The sequence below is a fragment of the Pungitius pungitius genome, chromosome 14 (genome assembly GCF_949316345.1).
Source record: "Pungitius pungitius chromosome 14, fPunPun2.1, whole genome shotgun sequence".
NCBI classification, from domain to species: domain Eukaryota; kingdom Metazoa; phylum Chordata; class Actinopteri; order Perciformes; family Gasterosteidae; genus Pungitius; species Pungitius pungitius.
In genome coordinates, this window is record NC_084913.1 from 3,888,968 (window position 1) to 3,905,905 (window position 16,938).

The window sequence follows — 16,938 nt, forward strand, 5'->3', positions numbered from 1 at the left end:
TCTGCCGCGGCAGACGTCGATGAGTGCGGCGTGCCCGACAAGTGCCACAACGGCCAATGCGTCAACGCGGAGGGGTCTTACACCTGCGAGTGCAGCGCTGGCTACGCCAAGTCCGGGGGAGGCCAGTGCGAAGGTGACACGCACACACACACACACACACACACACACGCACACGCGCATGCGCGCTGGTTCATCATAACTGCACCATCCTGTTGTTTGTGGAGCTCGGTAACAAATTACCCGGGGATCAAAAACGAAAAAAAAACAAGTATTTTCCTCCCGTTGGAGCCAGGAGGAGGGCTGTGCTCAGTCCGTGACGGAGAGGGATTTGTCTGTTTGTGCGTTCTGTCATTCGTGACCTCCACGCACGCTTTTCTTCCATGCACGTGAGCGTTGTTTGAGCAACAACTAATTCAAATCGTTGTCTCCCCCCCCCCCCCCCCCCCCCCCCGCACCGAGCAGATGTAGACGAGTGCAGAGATCCCAGCTCCTGTCCCAACGGGCTCTGCATCAACGCTGCCGGCTCCTTCCAGTGCGAGGCCTGCCGCCCCGGGTTCAGGCCGGCGGGTGGAAGATGTGTGGGTAAGACCGCCGCCACCGCCACCACCACCACCCAAAGCTGACGTAGCTTCACTACTGACTGCTAACGTGCACGAAAATGATAAAGAAATCGACACCCTCTGTCTCTCTCCATTCTCCCGACCCCCCCCCCCCCCCCCCCCCCCCCCCCGCAAAACGAAGGATCTCGCTCACCCGCTGTTAGACCCCCGATTAGATTTGAATACACATTCGGGGTTTGTTCTGTTAACATCCTCTGAGCTCCGAACACGTTACATAAGAGCCTGACTGGTTTGAATTAACACGTCCCCTCTCTGTGGCCTTGTCCCCCCCCCCCCCCCCCCCCCGCCAATTGGTTTGGAAACCTGATCTCTTGGCCAGTATTTCAGAAATGTGAAAAAGCTCCAAGCAAGAAAAGATAGAAAATATGGAAATGAACTCGAATTGGCATTTTTTTTTTTTTATCCTTGTCCTTGCTTGGGGTCTCTCCAACATCTGCAAAGAAAACTCTGCTTTAGCTGCTCGCGGTTTTGGTCATTTTGTTTGTTGTTCAAATAGCAACTGAGAGCAACAGCAATGAATTAGACAACATTGATGGCGAATATCTTTACTCCAAACATCCAGTCTGCAGTCACATTAAAACCTCCGCCAGTTGTTTGGGCCCAATTGGACAAATCTTGGATAAGCCTAATTGCTGGTTTGATAGAGGAAAAAAACAAAACAACAGCTCCATTGCTCTGTCGGGAGCTTATCGCAGATAAGCCTGAGAGATGTGGGAAGATTGCAGAAACAACCCCCCCCCCCTCCCCCCCCCCCCGCTCTCTGAATTCAGCACCTCCGTCATGTCCTCGCTCCACTTTCCCTGCAGACAAACGCCTTTCCTTCCCTGCTTTTTCTTTCCCTCTCTTACGCTCACATGACCGGGGCTTCCTCCCTCCACATCTTCCCCCACGAGCTGAAAAATTGCCATGGTTAACACTTCACCGCTTTAAAACATTGTTACAGCGGGAGGTTTTTCCCACAAATATGATTCCTGGGTCGACTGACTCGCACACCGAGAGCTACTCCTGCAGATAGTAGACGGCTCTCATGGGGCACTCTGGTTGCGCAATCACATATTTGATTTATTTAGCATTAGCTTGTTTTTTTTTATTTTTTTATTATTATGTTTTTGCTGTTTCCTGTTGAAATGACCGCATTTTCCTCCTTCCCTGGTTCTAGCCGTGCACGTATCATTCATTAGAATTTTTTGGCACATGTGACCTTCTCACATATGCCTTTCCTGACTTTTCTGTCCTCAGACGTAAACGAGTGCCTGAACCAGACGGCGTGCGGTCGGGGCAGGTGCGCCAACACAGACGGCTCCTTCAGGTGCATCTGTTTCCCCGGATACAAACTCTCACCGGACAACGTTTGCCAGGGTAAACGCGTCCACCAGATCACGGCGCAGTGCTACTGCAGAAGCCCCCGCGGCTCCAACCAAGGGTTCTCTTTTTTTTTTTTAAAGGCTACAAAGAGTAAGCGGTTGTCTTTACTTCCTCCCCCCCCCCCTCTTCCCGTTCCAGATGTGGACGAGTGCGGGCTCCCCGGAGTTTGCCTCCACGGCCGCTGCGTCAACCTGGACGGCACGCACAAATGCGCCTGTAACCATGGTTACCGACTCACCTCAGACAGCAAAGCCTGTGAAGGTCTGCAAAGAATTAACTCGAGCCTTTTTGGGGCGTAACCTCTCAGCTTGTGGAGCTCTTTTAACGCTCAGCAAATGTCTCTTTTTTTTTTTTTTTTTTTTTGTTAGATGTCAACGAGTGCGCAACTGGTAATGTGTGCCGTGCGGGAATTTGCATCAACACAGCCGGTTCGTACGCTTGCCAGAACTGCAGGCCTGGGTTTGGTCCATCGGCTGACGGGCTGAGATGTGAAGGTACGAAACCCACCGTTTAATAACGATGCCGACCATCCCCGTCTGCCCAGTTGTGGTGAATTTTCACTGTGTGTGTGTGTGTGTGTGTGCGCGTCCAGACACGGACGAGTGCGCCTCGGGGGACCTGTGTCTTGGCGGAGTGTGCGCCAACACGGAGGGGTCCTACACCTGCACCAGGTGTAAGGCCGGCTACCGGGTCTCTCAAGACCGCCAGAGGTGTCAAGGTAAACCCGTCACGCAGTAAAAAGCCTTCACAACTGTTCGAAGGCTTACTCGTCACATCTGGATAGTTTGTCGCCTCAACGTTAAGACCACTCTGCATATCACTTTGGCCTGAGAAGTAACCAGTGTCCACGCATCTCTGTGCTGCTGCTGCTGCGTGTGTCTCGCCCCCAGATGTGGATGAGTGCCAGTCCCTTTCCACCTGTGCCAACGGGATCTGTCTAAACTCAGAAGGCTCTTACACCTGTGAGAACTGCCCCACGGGTTACAGAGTATCACATGACGGGGAGCTTTGTCAAGGTGGGTTTATTCAACATCAGTTTTACCGCACGGCGTGTCATTCGGGCCGGAGAGAGCTAACGCCGGCCGGGCTGCTGGCCGTCGCCTTTTCGTCAGGAATTTGTGTCTTTCTTATTTTTTTTATTATTTTTTTTCCTTGGCTGTCCGGCAGTGTCTAACAACGCCTGTGTTGTTTTTTCAAACGCCAGATATTAATGAGTGTGCGCTGCCCACTACATGCCCCCAGGGAACGTGTACCAACACAGCGGGTTCCTTCACATGCGTCGTCTGTCCGCCCGGTTTCACGGCCTCGGAGGACGGACAGCGCTGCGACGGTGAGGCTTCCCCCTTCTATTCCGACCATTCCGCCCCTTTACTGCTTTTAATACCCCCGATAAAAGGAAAGCCCGGCGCCGGCTCCGTGGGGACGTGCCCGCCAGCCGGTTGTGGCTGTATTTTAAACAGCATCGGGGTGTGACCCCGTCGTCTGGCATCCAAGCCATTCGAAGCCAGGGGTGCTGAATCCTGCGCGCTGTGATGTGTGTCCGTTCTCTTTTGGGTCCAGATGTGGACGAGTGCTCGGTGGCTAACACGTGCCCGGGCCAGCTGTGCACCAACACCCCGGGGACCTTCAGCTGCAGGAGCTGCGGAGCCGGCCTGCGGCTGTCTGAGGGCGGCTCCAGCTGCGAGGGTGAGGCTACCCGCTCAGGGGGCACTTTTGAGCTGTCGCTCAGACCCAGTAGACAAATATATAACTTCTTTACCGCGCCGAGTAATTTGTCCCGACGTGATTTATGAGATCAATGCGGTGAATTGGCTGCTTTGGGGGGGGGGGAATCCAGGGAGATTATATCTGTCATGACTTCATGAGAAGCAGAAACGGGATGAGCGTCTAAATGGATCCGACCGTTGACTCAGTCAGTCGCACATACGCCGCGGCGTGTTTTTGAATGGGAGCGTTGATGTTGACCCGAGAGGGAAGATTCCCCGCTGATGCGCGTCTCTGCGCTGGGAACATTTTTCACGGAACGAGCCAAGTCGGCCTCTGATAGGATTTTAATGGACGTCTCCTCCGATGCCATGGAAAATATTTAGGGCTTAGTTTGAAGCTGAGTCAACCGCTTCCCCTTGCTTTCCGTGCACTGCAGAAAGCTCGCCCCGGTGAACTCGCCGTGTTCACCTAGAGGCAACCCCCCCCCCCCCCCCCCCCGCTGCACCGTCTCAATCGCTCAACAAGGACCAACACTATCTTCTCCAAGGAATCCAATCTGTAACGGCCTTGGAATCTCCAGTGATCATGTAACGGCGAGCCGGTGGCTGTTTGTGGACGTGGCGCTTAGGTGCCACCTGTGAAAGCTCGCCGTTTTAGATCCAACGACCATCCTGCATACTTATCTCTCCGCCCTTTTTAATAAACGACTGTCGGTTCCGATCTAATAAAGAGGGCTTTGTTTACTGCATGTTGGTTCTAGGCGCACGCACACACACACACACACAGCTGGTCAGTGAACTGTTGAAAAGCAGAGGTTTTTGTTGCTTAAAGTGATCACCTATGTCCAACCTTTTCTTTCTTCTGCGTCGTAGACATTGACGAGTGCCAAGGGCCGGACGCGTGCCCAAAGGGCGTTTGCACCAACACGGCGGGCTCCTTCGCCTGCACGCCATGTGACCCGGGCTTCGCGGTGGATCCCAACGGGCTCTCGTGTGAAGGTACGACCCGGTGGGGGGCGTTCACCTGCTTGCAGTCGTGTGGCCTACTGTGGTCTGGAAGCTCGTCGCCCAAATGATAAAACCTGGCCGAGATCCAAAGTGAGACCCGTGGTGTGTGTGTGTGTGTGTGTGTGTGTGTGTGTGTGTGTGTGTTAATGCAGATGTGGATGAATGCAAAGACCCCAGCCTCTGTGTGGGAGGCCGGTGCACCAACACCATCGGCTCCTATGACTGCCTCTGCCCCGCTGGCCTGGAGATGGTGGATGGGACGTCCTGCAGAGGTACACACACACACACACACACACACAGACTCTGCGTCATGTGACTCATAATGTATACACCATTGGCGTCTCGTTGGCATATTGACCCAGCTGTGAATACTTGTGACAGATATCAACGAGTGTTTCACCCATGTGGGGATCTGCGGAGAAGGGGACTGTCTGAACACAAAGGGCTCCTATGCATGCATCTGCCCTGATGGATACACCACCAACGATGGAAGCGCTGGCTGCCAAGGTACAGCACGCACTGCTGTTATTTTTTTATGGGCTCTGCATAATTGGGTGAGGCCAAAACTGAGAAAATCTGTAATAGTACAGTAATTAGCCGTATTGCTGCAGTCCCTTTACAGCAACCTTTTGGCTTGACAAAAGTCCCATTCAGGGTGACAGACAGTATCCTCACTGCCCCCCCCCCCCCCTCCCTCCCCCCGGGTGCCGAGGCCAGGCCCCGGGACACTTGGCACAGGGTGCACAGTCCAGCCTTCCTGTCTGGTGAGCCCTGTGAGCCTAACGAGCCTCATTGACGCTCTCGGCTCTCTCTCTCTCTCTCCGTTCGGGACACCAGTTTGATATTTTTCCAGGCGCACCCAGCGACCCGCCGGTCACACAAGCGATGGGGGGGGGGGGGGGGGACGGAAAATTAGGCCCTGAGCCTCAGCCGAGTACGGTTTTTAATTTCAACAAATTGTAGCATTTCCTTTCACAATACATCAAATGACTCGGCTCTCATGCGAGAATTGGATCTGTGATATTTCTGGTGAGTGCCGCTGTGAAAGAGAGGTGTTAAAACGGCGTTGGTCTTATAACGGCAAAGTGTGTCTTGTGGTAGAGGACCGGACGATTTGGCCTCGGAGCGCCTGAGACGTCCTGCACAGGCTCTGAGCAAACTGTCCAGCCCGCTTCAGGTACTTTTGGCCGCCGGCCACAGCAAACACCGGCCTCTAATTATCCTATAAATCAGCGGTTGTCGTGTTTTTCCTGCAGCCTTCCTTTGTGTGTGTGTGTGTGTGTGTGTGTGTGTGTGTGTGTGTGTGTGTGTGTCTGTGTGCAGTGCTGACACAATAAAAGCCAGACCCCTCTGACGTCAGGACGAGGATGAGGGCGTGTGAGTGGACGAAAGATGCTTTTAGTCAGGTGGGGCCCGAATGATGCTCGGCCTGGACCGGGCCAGTCCTTCAGCAAATAGCAGAACACACCGCTGTGCCCTTCAATGCAGGCTTTGAAGTCCTTGATTTTAACCCAAAGCATATTTATTTTATATTTATTGGTTGTTGTTGTTTATGAACAAAACATCTGCTTATCAAAGGTTGGAGGAGGAAGATGCATTTTCCCCTCGAACTTTAACAGCAAGTCTGAGTGCCCCGAAAAATGACGTTGTAACGCCGCACTTCTACACCCATCCGCAGCTTATCGAGCACGTCGTGTCCATTATGATTTTTTCTTTTTTTTTTTACGAGTTGGAGGGAAATGTTCTCAGCCTCGGAGAGCTGAGGCACACGTTTCTTTTTCCTCCGATGTTTCCTGTTTTCCGGCGTACCGTTGAGTGGCGCATTCCGCCTCGGGCACCAGATATGCGCACGCTGACACGTTCTAGCGGCGTCCCCCCCCCCCCCCCCCAGGTGAACTTAACGAAGACAGAGGATAATCAATGCGTGGCTTCTCTTGAGACCCTCACTTTCTCTTTCTTTGCCCCCCCCTCCCCCCCTCCCCCCCTCAGACGTGGATGAGTGCAGTAGAGCCAACGTGTGCATCCGGGGCGAGTGTCTCAACACCGACGGCTCGTTCATGTGCTTGTGCGAGGCCGGCTTCAAGTTCAGCGAGGACACGGCCGACTGCGAAGGTAGGAACCCCCCCCCCCCCTAACCCCCCCCCCCCCCCCCTCCCCCTCCACCCCCCTTCTACCCCTCCACTCCTACTGCCATGCATGCTTTTAGGTTCTAGGTAAGCGGTGAGGGAACAGTGTCCGGCTCAGAGGCTTCCCTCCGCGGCCCAAAGAGCCCCCCCCCCGCCACCCCACCCCCCCCCCCTCCCCAAGGAAAACAATGAATGACCCCTATTGTGAGCGGGAGGTGTTTCTCCTCCGCGGCTCCTTCGCAGGTTCTTCGGTTGCTGCGATAATATTGTTCTTGGTCGCCTGCTGCGTTCACCGAGGACGGCCACACCGCAGGCCTCCTGGCTGAGTGTGTGTGTGTGTGTGTGTGTGTGTGTGTGTGTGCGCGTCCTTGTGAGTGTCTGATTGCATATGTGGTTGTCTTTGTGCCTCTGTTTGTCAGTGAGTAACCATCATCTCTCTCTCTCTCTCTCTCTCTCTCTCTCTCTCTCTCTATTTTAACGTGCAGACCAGAATGAGTGCAAGGACTTTGGTAGCTCAGTGTGTGGCACCTGGCGCTGCGAAAACACCATCGGCTCCTACCGCTGCTTCGTGGGCTGCCAACCTGGCCTGGAGGGAGGGGACGCCACAGACTGCGGTGAGTGGTCACACGACGGTTAAAGCAGCAGCACGTCCAATTACGCCAGGGAAAAAAAAACCCCAAAAAACAGGCCGGCTCGAGGCCAAGAGTCCTTAGACTGAAGCGAAGAAAAGTTGATTGCGTTGGACCTCCCTATTTTTCGTACTTTTCCCCCATTTGTGCCGTAGTTAAAGACCTCAAATCAACTCAGCGCTCCGCATCCCCTGCAGGACTCTCCCTCTGTGCACAGACACTGATATCTGTCTGGCGTGCGAATGCCAAAGATATCAGGTGCTCAAGGTCGTGCATGAGAGAGGCCCCCCCCCCCCCCCCCCCTCCCCCTCCGGGGGAAAGTGGTTTTGGAACCAGGGCACTTCGGAAAGAGGAGGTGCGCTGATTGAAGGCGGCGTGCGAGGCCAGCAGCTGATAGCGGGCCGCGGCGCTAATGGAGTGTCTCTGGCACCTGAGGAGGGGCGGCCTTGGCCTCTTTCCCTCCCCCCCCCCTTACGCACGCACGACCAGACGCCTCGGCGCCATTTAGCGGGCCAGTTGTTGCACGGCGATTCGTGTTCGGGGTCAAAAGGTCATGGCGCGTTCCGTCGAGACGGAATCCGTGCCCTCAGAAGGAGAAGCAGAGTCGCATGTTCTCACGACCCTGAGTTTTTATTGGATGGAAATAGAGGGGGGGGGGAGAGATACGCCCCCCCCCCCCCCCCCCCCCCCCCCCCCCCCCCGGCGTATCGCCGCCTCCTCGTTGCGCGTCACGGCGCCTGCGGTGTGATAAGGAGAGATTGGAAGCAGCTGCTGACCTCCGCTCCTCCTTCAGTCCAAACACACGGGTTCACATCACGAGCCAGGAATTACACAGTGCTTTTTTTGGGGGGACCTTGAACCCCCCCGTCGGACCGTCACTTGTGACACAAGCGTCTGTGCGGCATCGCCCCCCCCCCCCACCTTCGGAGCCGTCTCACCCTCACAATAGCTGCTTGTTTTTGAGGGAGACGCTGCCGTCACCCCAATAAAAGTCCCGGGGGAGGGAGAGCGCGTTTACTGCCGGGGGCATTTTCGTCTGCTTGTAAAAATCATCAAATGTTTAAGACGAGGCCAGACAACTGTAATTTGCAGTTTCTTTTTTGGTGAGGGCCGTTTTTAATTTATTCATTTTTATTTGTCTTTGGCTCCGGCGCGCAGCGCTCGTTTGGATTAAGAGACCATAATGCAAAGCGGGTTTCTACGCTGCACACAGAGCTCCTTTTTCGGCGTAGAAAAAAAAAGTAAATTAAAAAAAAAGCAGTATGTGTTTTTTTAGCTTTAATTCACCATCATGCTCGTAAACTCCCTCAAACTAAGCCTTGTCTTTAATAAGACTCCCCCAAAGGCGGAAATTGTCTGTGGTCACCCTCCTGCTAAGCTCCCAACCTTCTTTAAACGTATAGAATTGTAAAGACACCACCATGTGTGTGTGTGTGTGTGTGTGTGTGTGTGTGATCATGCTGTTACAGGTTGCATTACGACCTTAGAAGTACAGGAGCGACGTCGCATCTTTAACCTCCGCCCGTAGCCGACCAATCGGAGGTCGTAGATCTGATTCCAGACGAAGAGCACAGACAAACCCCCCAAAAACCTCCCCTCTTCCTGTGAAACAACCCTCAGCATGTGGATGCAATCAGACAGCGGGCACGCATGCGGCGGTGCGGGGCCGCACGCGGCGAGCCAACGGCCGCCAAGGCTTGAGCGTTAAAAGTACCGACTCCAAAGCTTCTTCAAGTCTTGTGAGGGAAGAAAAAAAAAAAAAAAACGAACGTGTGGACCTGGCTCAGTCCGGTTACAGTGTGGACCGGAAGGTGCCGTCGGATCACGTCAACGTGGCAGCGCCGTAACAACGGAGGGGCGCGTGCGGCGACCCGCGTGCTGTATGACGCAATCAAATAGAACCAGGACCCATTTTCCAGTGCCGGCTAAATGACGCGAGTCGGAGGACGCACACACACACACACACACTGCTCCCATTGATTAGAATGCAGTGTCTCCCCATGGTTTACTACTTCATGGGGGGAGGGAGGGGGGAGTCTTGACTTTTTCCGGGATAGGGGGGAGGGGCGGGGGCGCACCCCTGTTATAATGATGGGAAACACTGAACTGGCAGCAAAAACGTTGGCCAAATGACCCGTTTTTTTTTTTTTTCAGGCTTCATGAGCAAATACAGAATCCCTTTGTGTTCATTTGTAAAGGCTCGCTTTATGAGACGCATATCATCTTTATTTACTTCTCACCCAACCGCTATCAAATCCACTCTGCCCGGATGGCGCGGTTTATCTGGACGGGTTTCTGAACGATGACAAGCCGGAATGAAAACAAGCCTTAATGAAATAGGAGTAACTAAAGCTATTTTTAACGTCCAAGGGGCAGAAGATACGCAACATTTCTTGTGAAAATGTAGGGAGTAGAGTTTGTGCTTTGTTACTTGAGACCTCTGGCCCACACAACGCCATCGACCCCGGACCATTGGGATCGGTGCCTATTGGACAGCTTCAGCTCCTCCCACTTCCGCCAAACTCCTCCCCCCAACCCCTCTTTTTTTTGCCGCATCATTTTTTTTCCCCCTTTTCAGGCAATTTACGGGCCCGGCGTGTGTCCTGACTGATTAATGCATGGAAAGACTTAAGAAAAGGGAACCTCCGTGGACCTCCTGATGGTGTGAGACTACTTCCTGGTGCAGTCATCTCACTTTTTCCTACAAACTGACTGACTTTCCCCTAAAAAGGACAGACGGGCGGTAACGGTGCAACTGAAACCCCCTTCGACCCCGGTTCGATGCACAGAGAAGCTGTTCTGTTCTCGATGCTCTCATCCCTCTCTCCGGGATGATGATGATGATGATGATCTTGATTGCATCTCCTCCCAACATGTGGTTTGCAAAAGATTTTGTTCCACGTTACACGTGAATGAAAATCCGCCTGCAGAAACTGATTATTTTACATATACTGTATATATATATAGATATATAGATATATCAGCGGCGACTTTTCTCATCCGAACCAAACTGCACTTTAGTGCTTCACACTTGATGGAAATGTTCCCCAAACTCTTACATTCCACGTTTCCCTTTACTCTGAGAGTACTCAAATGTACTTATTCTCAGAGATATCTCGGAGCCCATCAGTGCGGTTCTCACTATTTGTCAATCGTCCGTCACAATAGTTCCAACTTAGGCCTCCAGGAAATATACAGGCCCAGAATCGAAGGTCGAAAGACGCTGTTTGGGACCAAAGAGTGAACCGGATGAACGGGACGCGTCGTATGAAACACAATGAACAGCTCGGCCCGGACTGTTTATTACTGCTCCATCAGCATCGCGGCCAACGGAGCCGAGCGGAGAACAAATGAATGTAACAAAAAGAAAAAAAAAAAAAAAGTGATCATTAAACTGTGTGATTGTTCTCCAAACAATTACAATCAGACTCGCTCCCCGGCCAGCGGTATCAGTCTTTGGCCTCTCTGCTGCACTCGAAGACGCCAAGAAATGAGAAATTGCTTACAATTGTAGCGTTTACACAGTGAGAGGCGGTAACGGCCTCCACTTCCAATGTCTCACCCCCCCGCCCCCCCCCCCTCCACCCTCTTGACTGGTTCTATTTAAAGCTCACAACCGCTTTCGTGCGGCCCGAGGTGAAGGCTGCGGGCCAACGTCCCGCTCGCATCCCCTGTGATTCCTCTTTTTTTTTAAGATCCACGGCGCCGGCCCTCGAAATTCCCCCCACCGCACCCCCCACCCCCCCGAGTCGACGTGGAGAGAATGTCCCCCCTCGAAATTGATTGACAATCATTAGAAGAACCCTTTTTCTAATAAACCCGTCTGATTTGCACACGGCCGTGTTGATGATGAAAATGATGATTCACGTTGCCGCGTCAACGTCACGTCGGTAGGCGATTGTTCACTGGGATTGACGTTGTAAACGCCTGACGCGCTGTGCTCCCCCCCCCGCCCCCCCCCCCCCCCCCCTTCTCGCCTTGCAGATGTCGACGAGTGCGCCGACGAAACCATCTGTGGGAGCTACGGCTTCTGCGAAAACACCGACGGCTCCTTCCGCTGCCGGTGTTACCAAGGCTACGCCAACCCGCCAGGAGACACGGGCACGTGTGTCGGTCTGTAACTGCTCCTCAATAAACAATATTGGATGTAGGATTCTAAAAAAAAAAACTGAATGAATGAGTCGTGCTAACTTAAGTGCGTCAGCTGAGTGACACGTGATGTGAAGATCAATCATCAACGCACTTTGCTCCATTAAACCCGAAGCTGAAGGTGATTTCTTGGTGCGCTCTCGTGCCCGATCCCCCCCCTCCTGCCCCCGCTGACCCTCCTCCCCTTGTCTCTCCCCCCCCCCCCCCCCCCCCCCCCCCCCTCCTCTCCCAGACGTGAACGAGTGCGAGATGAGCTCGGCGCTGTGCGGGGAGGCCCCGTGTGAGAACTTCGACGGCAGCTTCCTGTGCATCTGCCCCAACGACAATGAGGAATTTGATCCCCTCACCAGCCAGTGCCGCTCCCTGGGTAATGGAGCAGGACTCAGCACCTCGCTGTGACCCCACGGGACCCCCGTCCTCCATCCCATCGCCGGGAGACGGAGAGTTTTCCCTGATTTAATGAGCCGTCTCTCATTATCCAAACAAGGGCGACGAGGCGGACATGACTTACTCCACGCCTCTTGACCCGGGCACTTTCCATTTTATGATTTTATGGGTTATGACTGGGTGGGTTGCCTGCAAAACATTCTATCAGGCTAATCCCCCCCCCCCCCCCGCCCTCCCCCACCCCTTGAAAAAGAAGCGATGAAGTAACTCCTCCAGTAGAGCCAAGTAAATAACCTAAGTGCCTAGTTACTGTAAACCTACTTCCTCACCAAGACAAACAGGGAGAAGGTGTAGCCGCTGGCAATTATCTCTCCCCCCCTCTCTCTCTCTCTCCCCCTCTCTCTCTCTCTCTCTCTCTCTCTCTCTCGCTCTCTCTCACCCGCTAAAATGATCCCCAAGTGCCGAGGTCACAGATGTGCGACGCACTTGCGAGTCCAGAGTGACAGTAAAGGGGCTTTTGAGTAATGGAACCACTATCGCATCTCCACCTCGACAGGCGTATGTGTACACGAATCGGGGGGGAGGGGGGGGCTTTCGCTCCTGCCCGGGCACTAAGCCCCCAGCTATGCCGCTGTGTACCTTTTTGCCACATTCCACTGTTTGCTTTGGACGTGCGTTAATCGATCACGTGAGAGCGAATGTGTGTGTGTGTGTGTGTGTGTGTGTGTTGACTCGCATGCCAGTGTTTCCATTTGGCTTTAAGCCTGCAGCTTAAGGGTGAAATGCCTGAGCCTGGGTGGAGGGTACGTGCACCGCCCGCTGCACCCACTGACCTCTGACCTCCCTGCCGCCCCCCCCCCCCACAGCTTACGTGGGGCCGACGCCCGCCGCTCTGCTCCCTCACGCCGCTCCCCGCGGCGAGGAGAGGAAAGAGTGCTACTACAACCTCAACGACGCCAACTTCTGCGACAACGTCGTGTCCCGCAACGCCACCAAGCAGGAGTGCTGCTGCACGGTGGGGGCCGGCTGGGGGGACGACTGCGAGATCCACGCGTGTCCGGTCCCGGGCAGAGGTACGGGGCCAGCTGGACGCCGGGCGCCGCAGGAACGGGACGTTCAGGTCGTGACGTTTGTTTCTCCTCTTGTCTTCCAGATGATTACAACCAGCTGTGCCCCCACGGCAGCGGGCTGTTGCCCCGGTCCGGTCCCGCCACACAGGACCCGGGAGACCAGCGCGCGTACGCAGGTGATTGATTGATTGATTGATTGATTGACAGCCGTGAGCTTTTCATCATTCACTTTGGCTGGGGGCCGTGTCGGCGGTCCGACCCTCACCAGACGTCCCGCCGCGGCCTTTAATGGCGGCGCAGGGCGATGAGGGTGAGGTTGTTTTAAACCCGTGTGTCTCAATCCCCATCCCCCCCCCCCCCCCCCTCAGATGCAAACGAGTGTGAGATGTTTGGATCGGACATCTGCAAGAACGGACAGTGTTCAAATCTTTTCTCCACTTACACCTGCTACTGTCGCTCCGGCTTCTACTACGACAGCGTGCGGCTCGAGTGCGTCGGTAAGGAATGCCTTTGATTCAAATAACGCAACCTTTAGCCGTCACTAAAGGTTGCCTCAATGATCTCAAGCCACTCACTCGACTGTGTGGTTTTTTTTCGCGTGTTCGCAGATTACGACGAGTGCGGGTTCGGAGACGCTTGCGAAGACGGCGCGTGCGTCAACACGGCCGGCTCCTTCGACTGCTTCTGCAGCCCGCCGTCGGTCCTCGACGGCACGCGCCGCCGCTGCGTCGGCCTCAACGCCACCGAAGGTGAGAGAATGTTTGGGATTTGAACCAATTATCGGAACCGGAAGTTCTTTCCACCACCGGATGATGTCGCAAACGGCTCTCACCTCCACATCCCCCCCCCCCCCCCCCCCAGAAATCCTGGAGCCGGATCAAGACGTGCACATGGACGTCTGCTGGCAGCGCCTGGTGGGCGACAACATCTGCTCGCAGCCCCTGCAGGGACGCAGGAGCACGTACACGGAGTGCTGCTGCCTGTGGGGCGTGGCCTGGAGCGAGCAGTGCGCCTTCTGTCCCGCCAAAGACTCCGGTGAGGAGACGGCGCCTCGGCGTCCGCCAACGCCTCACTGTAGTGAAACACATGTCCGATGCGTAACCCCCCCCCCCCACCCCCCCTGTCCCCCCCGCCCTCTTCTCCGTGTGCCCCGCCGCGTTTAAGACGACTACGCCTTGATGTGCAACCGCCCTCGGACCGGAGAGACGGACAGCCTGCGAGAGAGGCCGGGCTACGAGTACGGCGTGGAGGGGGCCATGGAGCCCTTCGCCCCCCCGTACTGGGACAGCTACGGCGGCGTCCCTTTCTTCGGCGACAACGACTACGGCCCCCAACAGCTGCCGCCGCCGCCGTCCCGCGTCCCCGTCCTGCGGCCGCGGGAGCGGCAGCCGGCGCCGGCGCGGCCGGTGGACTCCTACGCAGGTGGGCGAAAGCATCCCCCCCCCCCCCCTCCCCACACACACACACACACACACACACTCCAGGTTGCAGGAGAAGAAACGGCTTTTTTTTTTTTGTCCGATCAGAGCGCCGCGGCGGCTTCGAGGGTCTCCGGGCGGAGGAATGCGGCGTCCTGAACGGCTGCGAGAACGGCCGCTGCGTCCGCGTGCGAGAAGGCTACACGTGCGACTGCTTCGACGGCTACGAGCTGGACCCGAACCACATGGCCTGCACAGGTGAGTCCGCCCCCAAGCTGCGGCGGGGCCCTTTTTTGGGGTTGTTGTCCCCCCCCCCGTCAAAGGAGAGGCCCCTCGCTCCAGCGGCCTCGCATTGAGTTCTGTTTTAACGGGAAGTGGCGAACTTCTCGTTGACCTCTTGGTCGGGGAAACGGTCCCTCGCCGCGAGGAGGCCTTGAATCTGAGCCACGCGGCGTATCGCACCGGATCATATATCATTTAAGCGTTTTTTTTTTTTTTTTTTTGATTTGCAAGAAAGGGGCGCCTGTTTCCCTGTAACGAAAGGCTCATGATTTCAATATTCCGTCTGCGTGCGAGCTTATCAGCTACAAGGCCAGCCGTCTTTTTTTTTTTATATTTTATTATTCCGACCCCGGTGGAAACATGTGGGAGCTGCTGTTTCTCCTTTTCTAAATGTCGCCCACTAGCCTTTTGCCCCCTTTTGTCATAACCCCCCCCCCACCCCCGACGCGCCACGTGACGCCGCGTTCGATTGAAGAGACACGAAGTTGAAAAATCACGTCGAGCTGGTGTTGAGAGTGAAAACCCCGTGACTCTAAATAAAGTTTTTGTGAAACGAAATAAAATGCTCTCAGTTAATTACTCACGAGGTTGCGTGAGGATTTCAAACAGCCTCATTTAAAAGCCATTCTGGAGCTTGTCGTCCATTTGGCCGGTTGGGATGGAAATATTTAGGGATTCAACTGATGATCATTTTCGTCATTCATGAATATGATAATCATGTTCTTTATTAATCGTTGGAAATCATCGTCTTGTTTGGACCGACGGACAAAAACTCCAAAACATCATTTTTTATCAAAACGTAAGAGGCTGAAACTTGACAGAAGTTTGGTGACGGATTATCAAAATAGTGGTCGATTCTTTTCATTTGCTTGCTCAAACAATCATTGCATTTGAAGGATCACAGGCAAAGAAAAGCAATTTGTATATATTGTATTTTTGTTAATGCACCACAATCATTTAGGGGCTAAAAAAAAATATGTACTTGGATTCTAATTTACAAGCATTGCAATAACAATCCAGCCGCCCTTTGAAAACCGCCCTTGTTAGTTAGTTTTTAACGTTTTTATTTAAAAAAAAATTATTTGTTTCGCCCCTGCAGACATAAACGAGTGCGAGGACATCAGCGCCAACGTTCCCCTGTGCCAGAACGGCCGGTGCACCAACTCGGAGGGGTCGTACGCGTGCGCCTGTCTGCCGGGATTCGTGGCCTCGGCGGAGCCACACCGGTGCGTCCCGGAGCTCCCGCCGTCCGGGAAGTGAGGGAGGGGGGGATGAGTGGGGGGGGGGGGGGGTGAACTCCTGGCTGGCTTTTCCTGCTCCTCTCAGAGATCCCCCCCCCCCCCCCCCCCTTTGCAGCCCTGTGCCTTTTCTGCAAAAAAACCAAACATCCAAAGCACGCACACACACACACACACACACACACTGTCACAGACATACAAAAGCACACAACTAATACCCCTTCATACACATTCAAGAGGAGCAGGAGCCGCGCAGTGAATGTATTACATGGGATTTAGTAGTTCAACGGATATCTATTTGCATTAAAGGGATTTTGTGGACCGACGTTTTTTTTTTTTTAATTCAGTATCCCCGGGCAACCTGATGTGCAGACATGTTGTTTCCACATCACTTCCTCTGTCACTTTGTTGTTGTTGTTATTTATTTCGGTTGCATGACGAGCCTCTGCAGACACAGTAAAGCGATCCGTCTCAGAGGGCAATGCTTGATTCCTCTTGTTTTATTTGTCTCAATAATTGACCTCAGAGGCGGCCCGTTGCCAAATGTCTTTTTTTGTGGGAGAAGGAATGTCACGAGAATTCAGGCGCTCATAAATCAGCTCGCGCCTTCCCCGTCAAACCTCTCGCCGATGTCCTCATCGGTCACGTGATCAAGCGTCGGGCCTCGGACCAAATGGATTCCAGGTTATCGAGAGAGAGGGAAAAGTTTTTTTCGGGAAAAGCCTTTGCATGGACCTGGGGGATCTGTGGGATGTTTTTTAAAGTAAAGCTTCACTAAGTATAACGTGCCTTCCTCTGTTTGACAACATTTTTACACTCTTAAAACTTCCATTTAAGTAGGGAAACTTGGATCCAGTTGCTGATACTAACAGTGTTACTCGTTACTTTTTTTTTTATGCGTCTTGACTCATCTTAGTCTGCATTGTAGCCCTGACCTCTG

The 16,938-nt window shown here is 54.0% G+C and overlaps 1 protein-coding gene across 1 annotated transcript in view; it reads left to right on the forward strand.

The window, feature by feature from the left end:
• LOC119228153 (latent-transforming growth factor beta-binding protein 2-like) overlaps window positions 1-16,024 on the forward strand; it is a 51,983-nt gene extending 35,959 nt beyond the window's left edge. The window contains exons 18-41 of the mRNA XM_037487531.2: window positions 14-133; window positions 463-582; window positions 1,860-1,979; window positions 2,124-2,246; window positions 2,354-2,479; window positions 2,578-2,703; window positions 2,876-3,001; window positions 3,190-3,315; window positions 3,546-3,671; window positions 4,565-4,690; window positions 4,852-4,971; window positions 5,081-5,206; window positions 6,689-6,811; window positions 7,311-7,439; window positions 11,439-11,567; window positions 11,836-11,970; window positions 12,857-13,063; window positions 13,144-13,236; window positions 13,429-13,557; window positions 13,669-13,809; window positions 13,922-14,095; window positions 14,225-14,482; window positions 14,587-14,736; window positions 15,860-16,024. Coding sequence (XP_037343428.2) covers window positions 14-133; window positions 463-582; window positions 1,860-1,979; window positions 2,124-2,246; window positions 2,354-2,479; window positions 2,578-2,703; window positions 2,876-3,001; window positions 3,190-3,315; window positions 3,546-3,671; window positions 4,565-4,690; window positions 4,852-4,971; window positions 5,081-5,206; window positions 6,689-6,811; window positions 7,311-7,439; window positions 11,439-11,567; window positions 11,836-11,970; window positions 12,857-13,063; window positions 13,144-13,236; window positions 13,429-13,557; window positions 13,669-13,809; window positions 13,922-14,095; window positions 14,225-14,482; window positions 14,587-14,736; window positions 15,860-16,020 — 3,314 coding nt within the window. The 3' untranslated portion in view covers window positions 16,021-16,024. The remainder of the gene's footprint in view (window positions 1-13; window positions 134-462; window positions 583-1,859; window positions 1,980-2,123; window positions 2,247-2,353; window positions 2,480-2,577; window positions 2,704-2,875; window positions 3,002-3,189; window positions 3,316-3,545; window positions 3,672-4,564; window positions 4,691-4,851; window positions 4,972-5,080; window positions 5,207-6,688; window positions 6,812-7,310; window positions 7,440-11,438; window positions 11,568-11,835; window positions 11,971-12,856; window positions 13,064-13,143; window positions 13,237-13,428; window positions 13,558-13,668; window positions 13,810-13,921; window positions 14,096-14,224; window positions 14,483-14,586; window positions 14,737-15,859) is intronic.
• The last annotated feature ends 914 nt before the right edge of the window (window positions 16,025-16,938 follow it).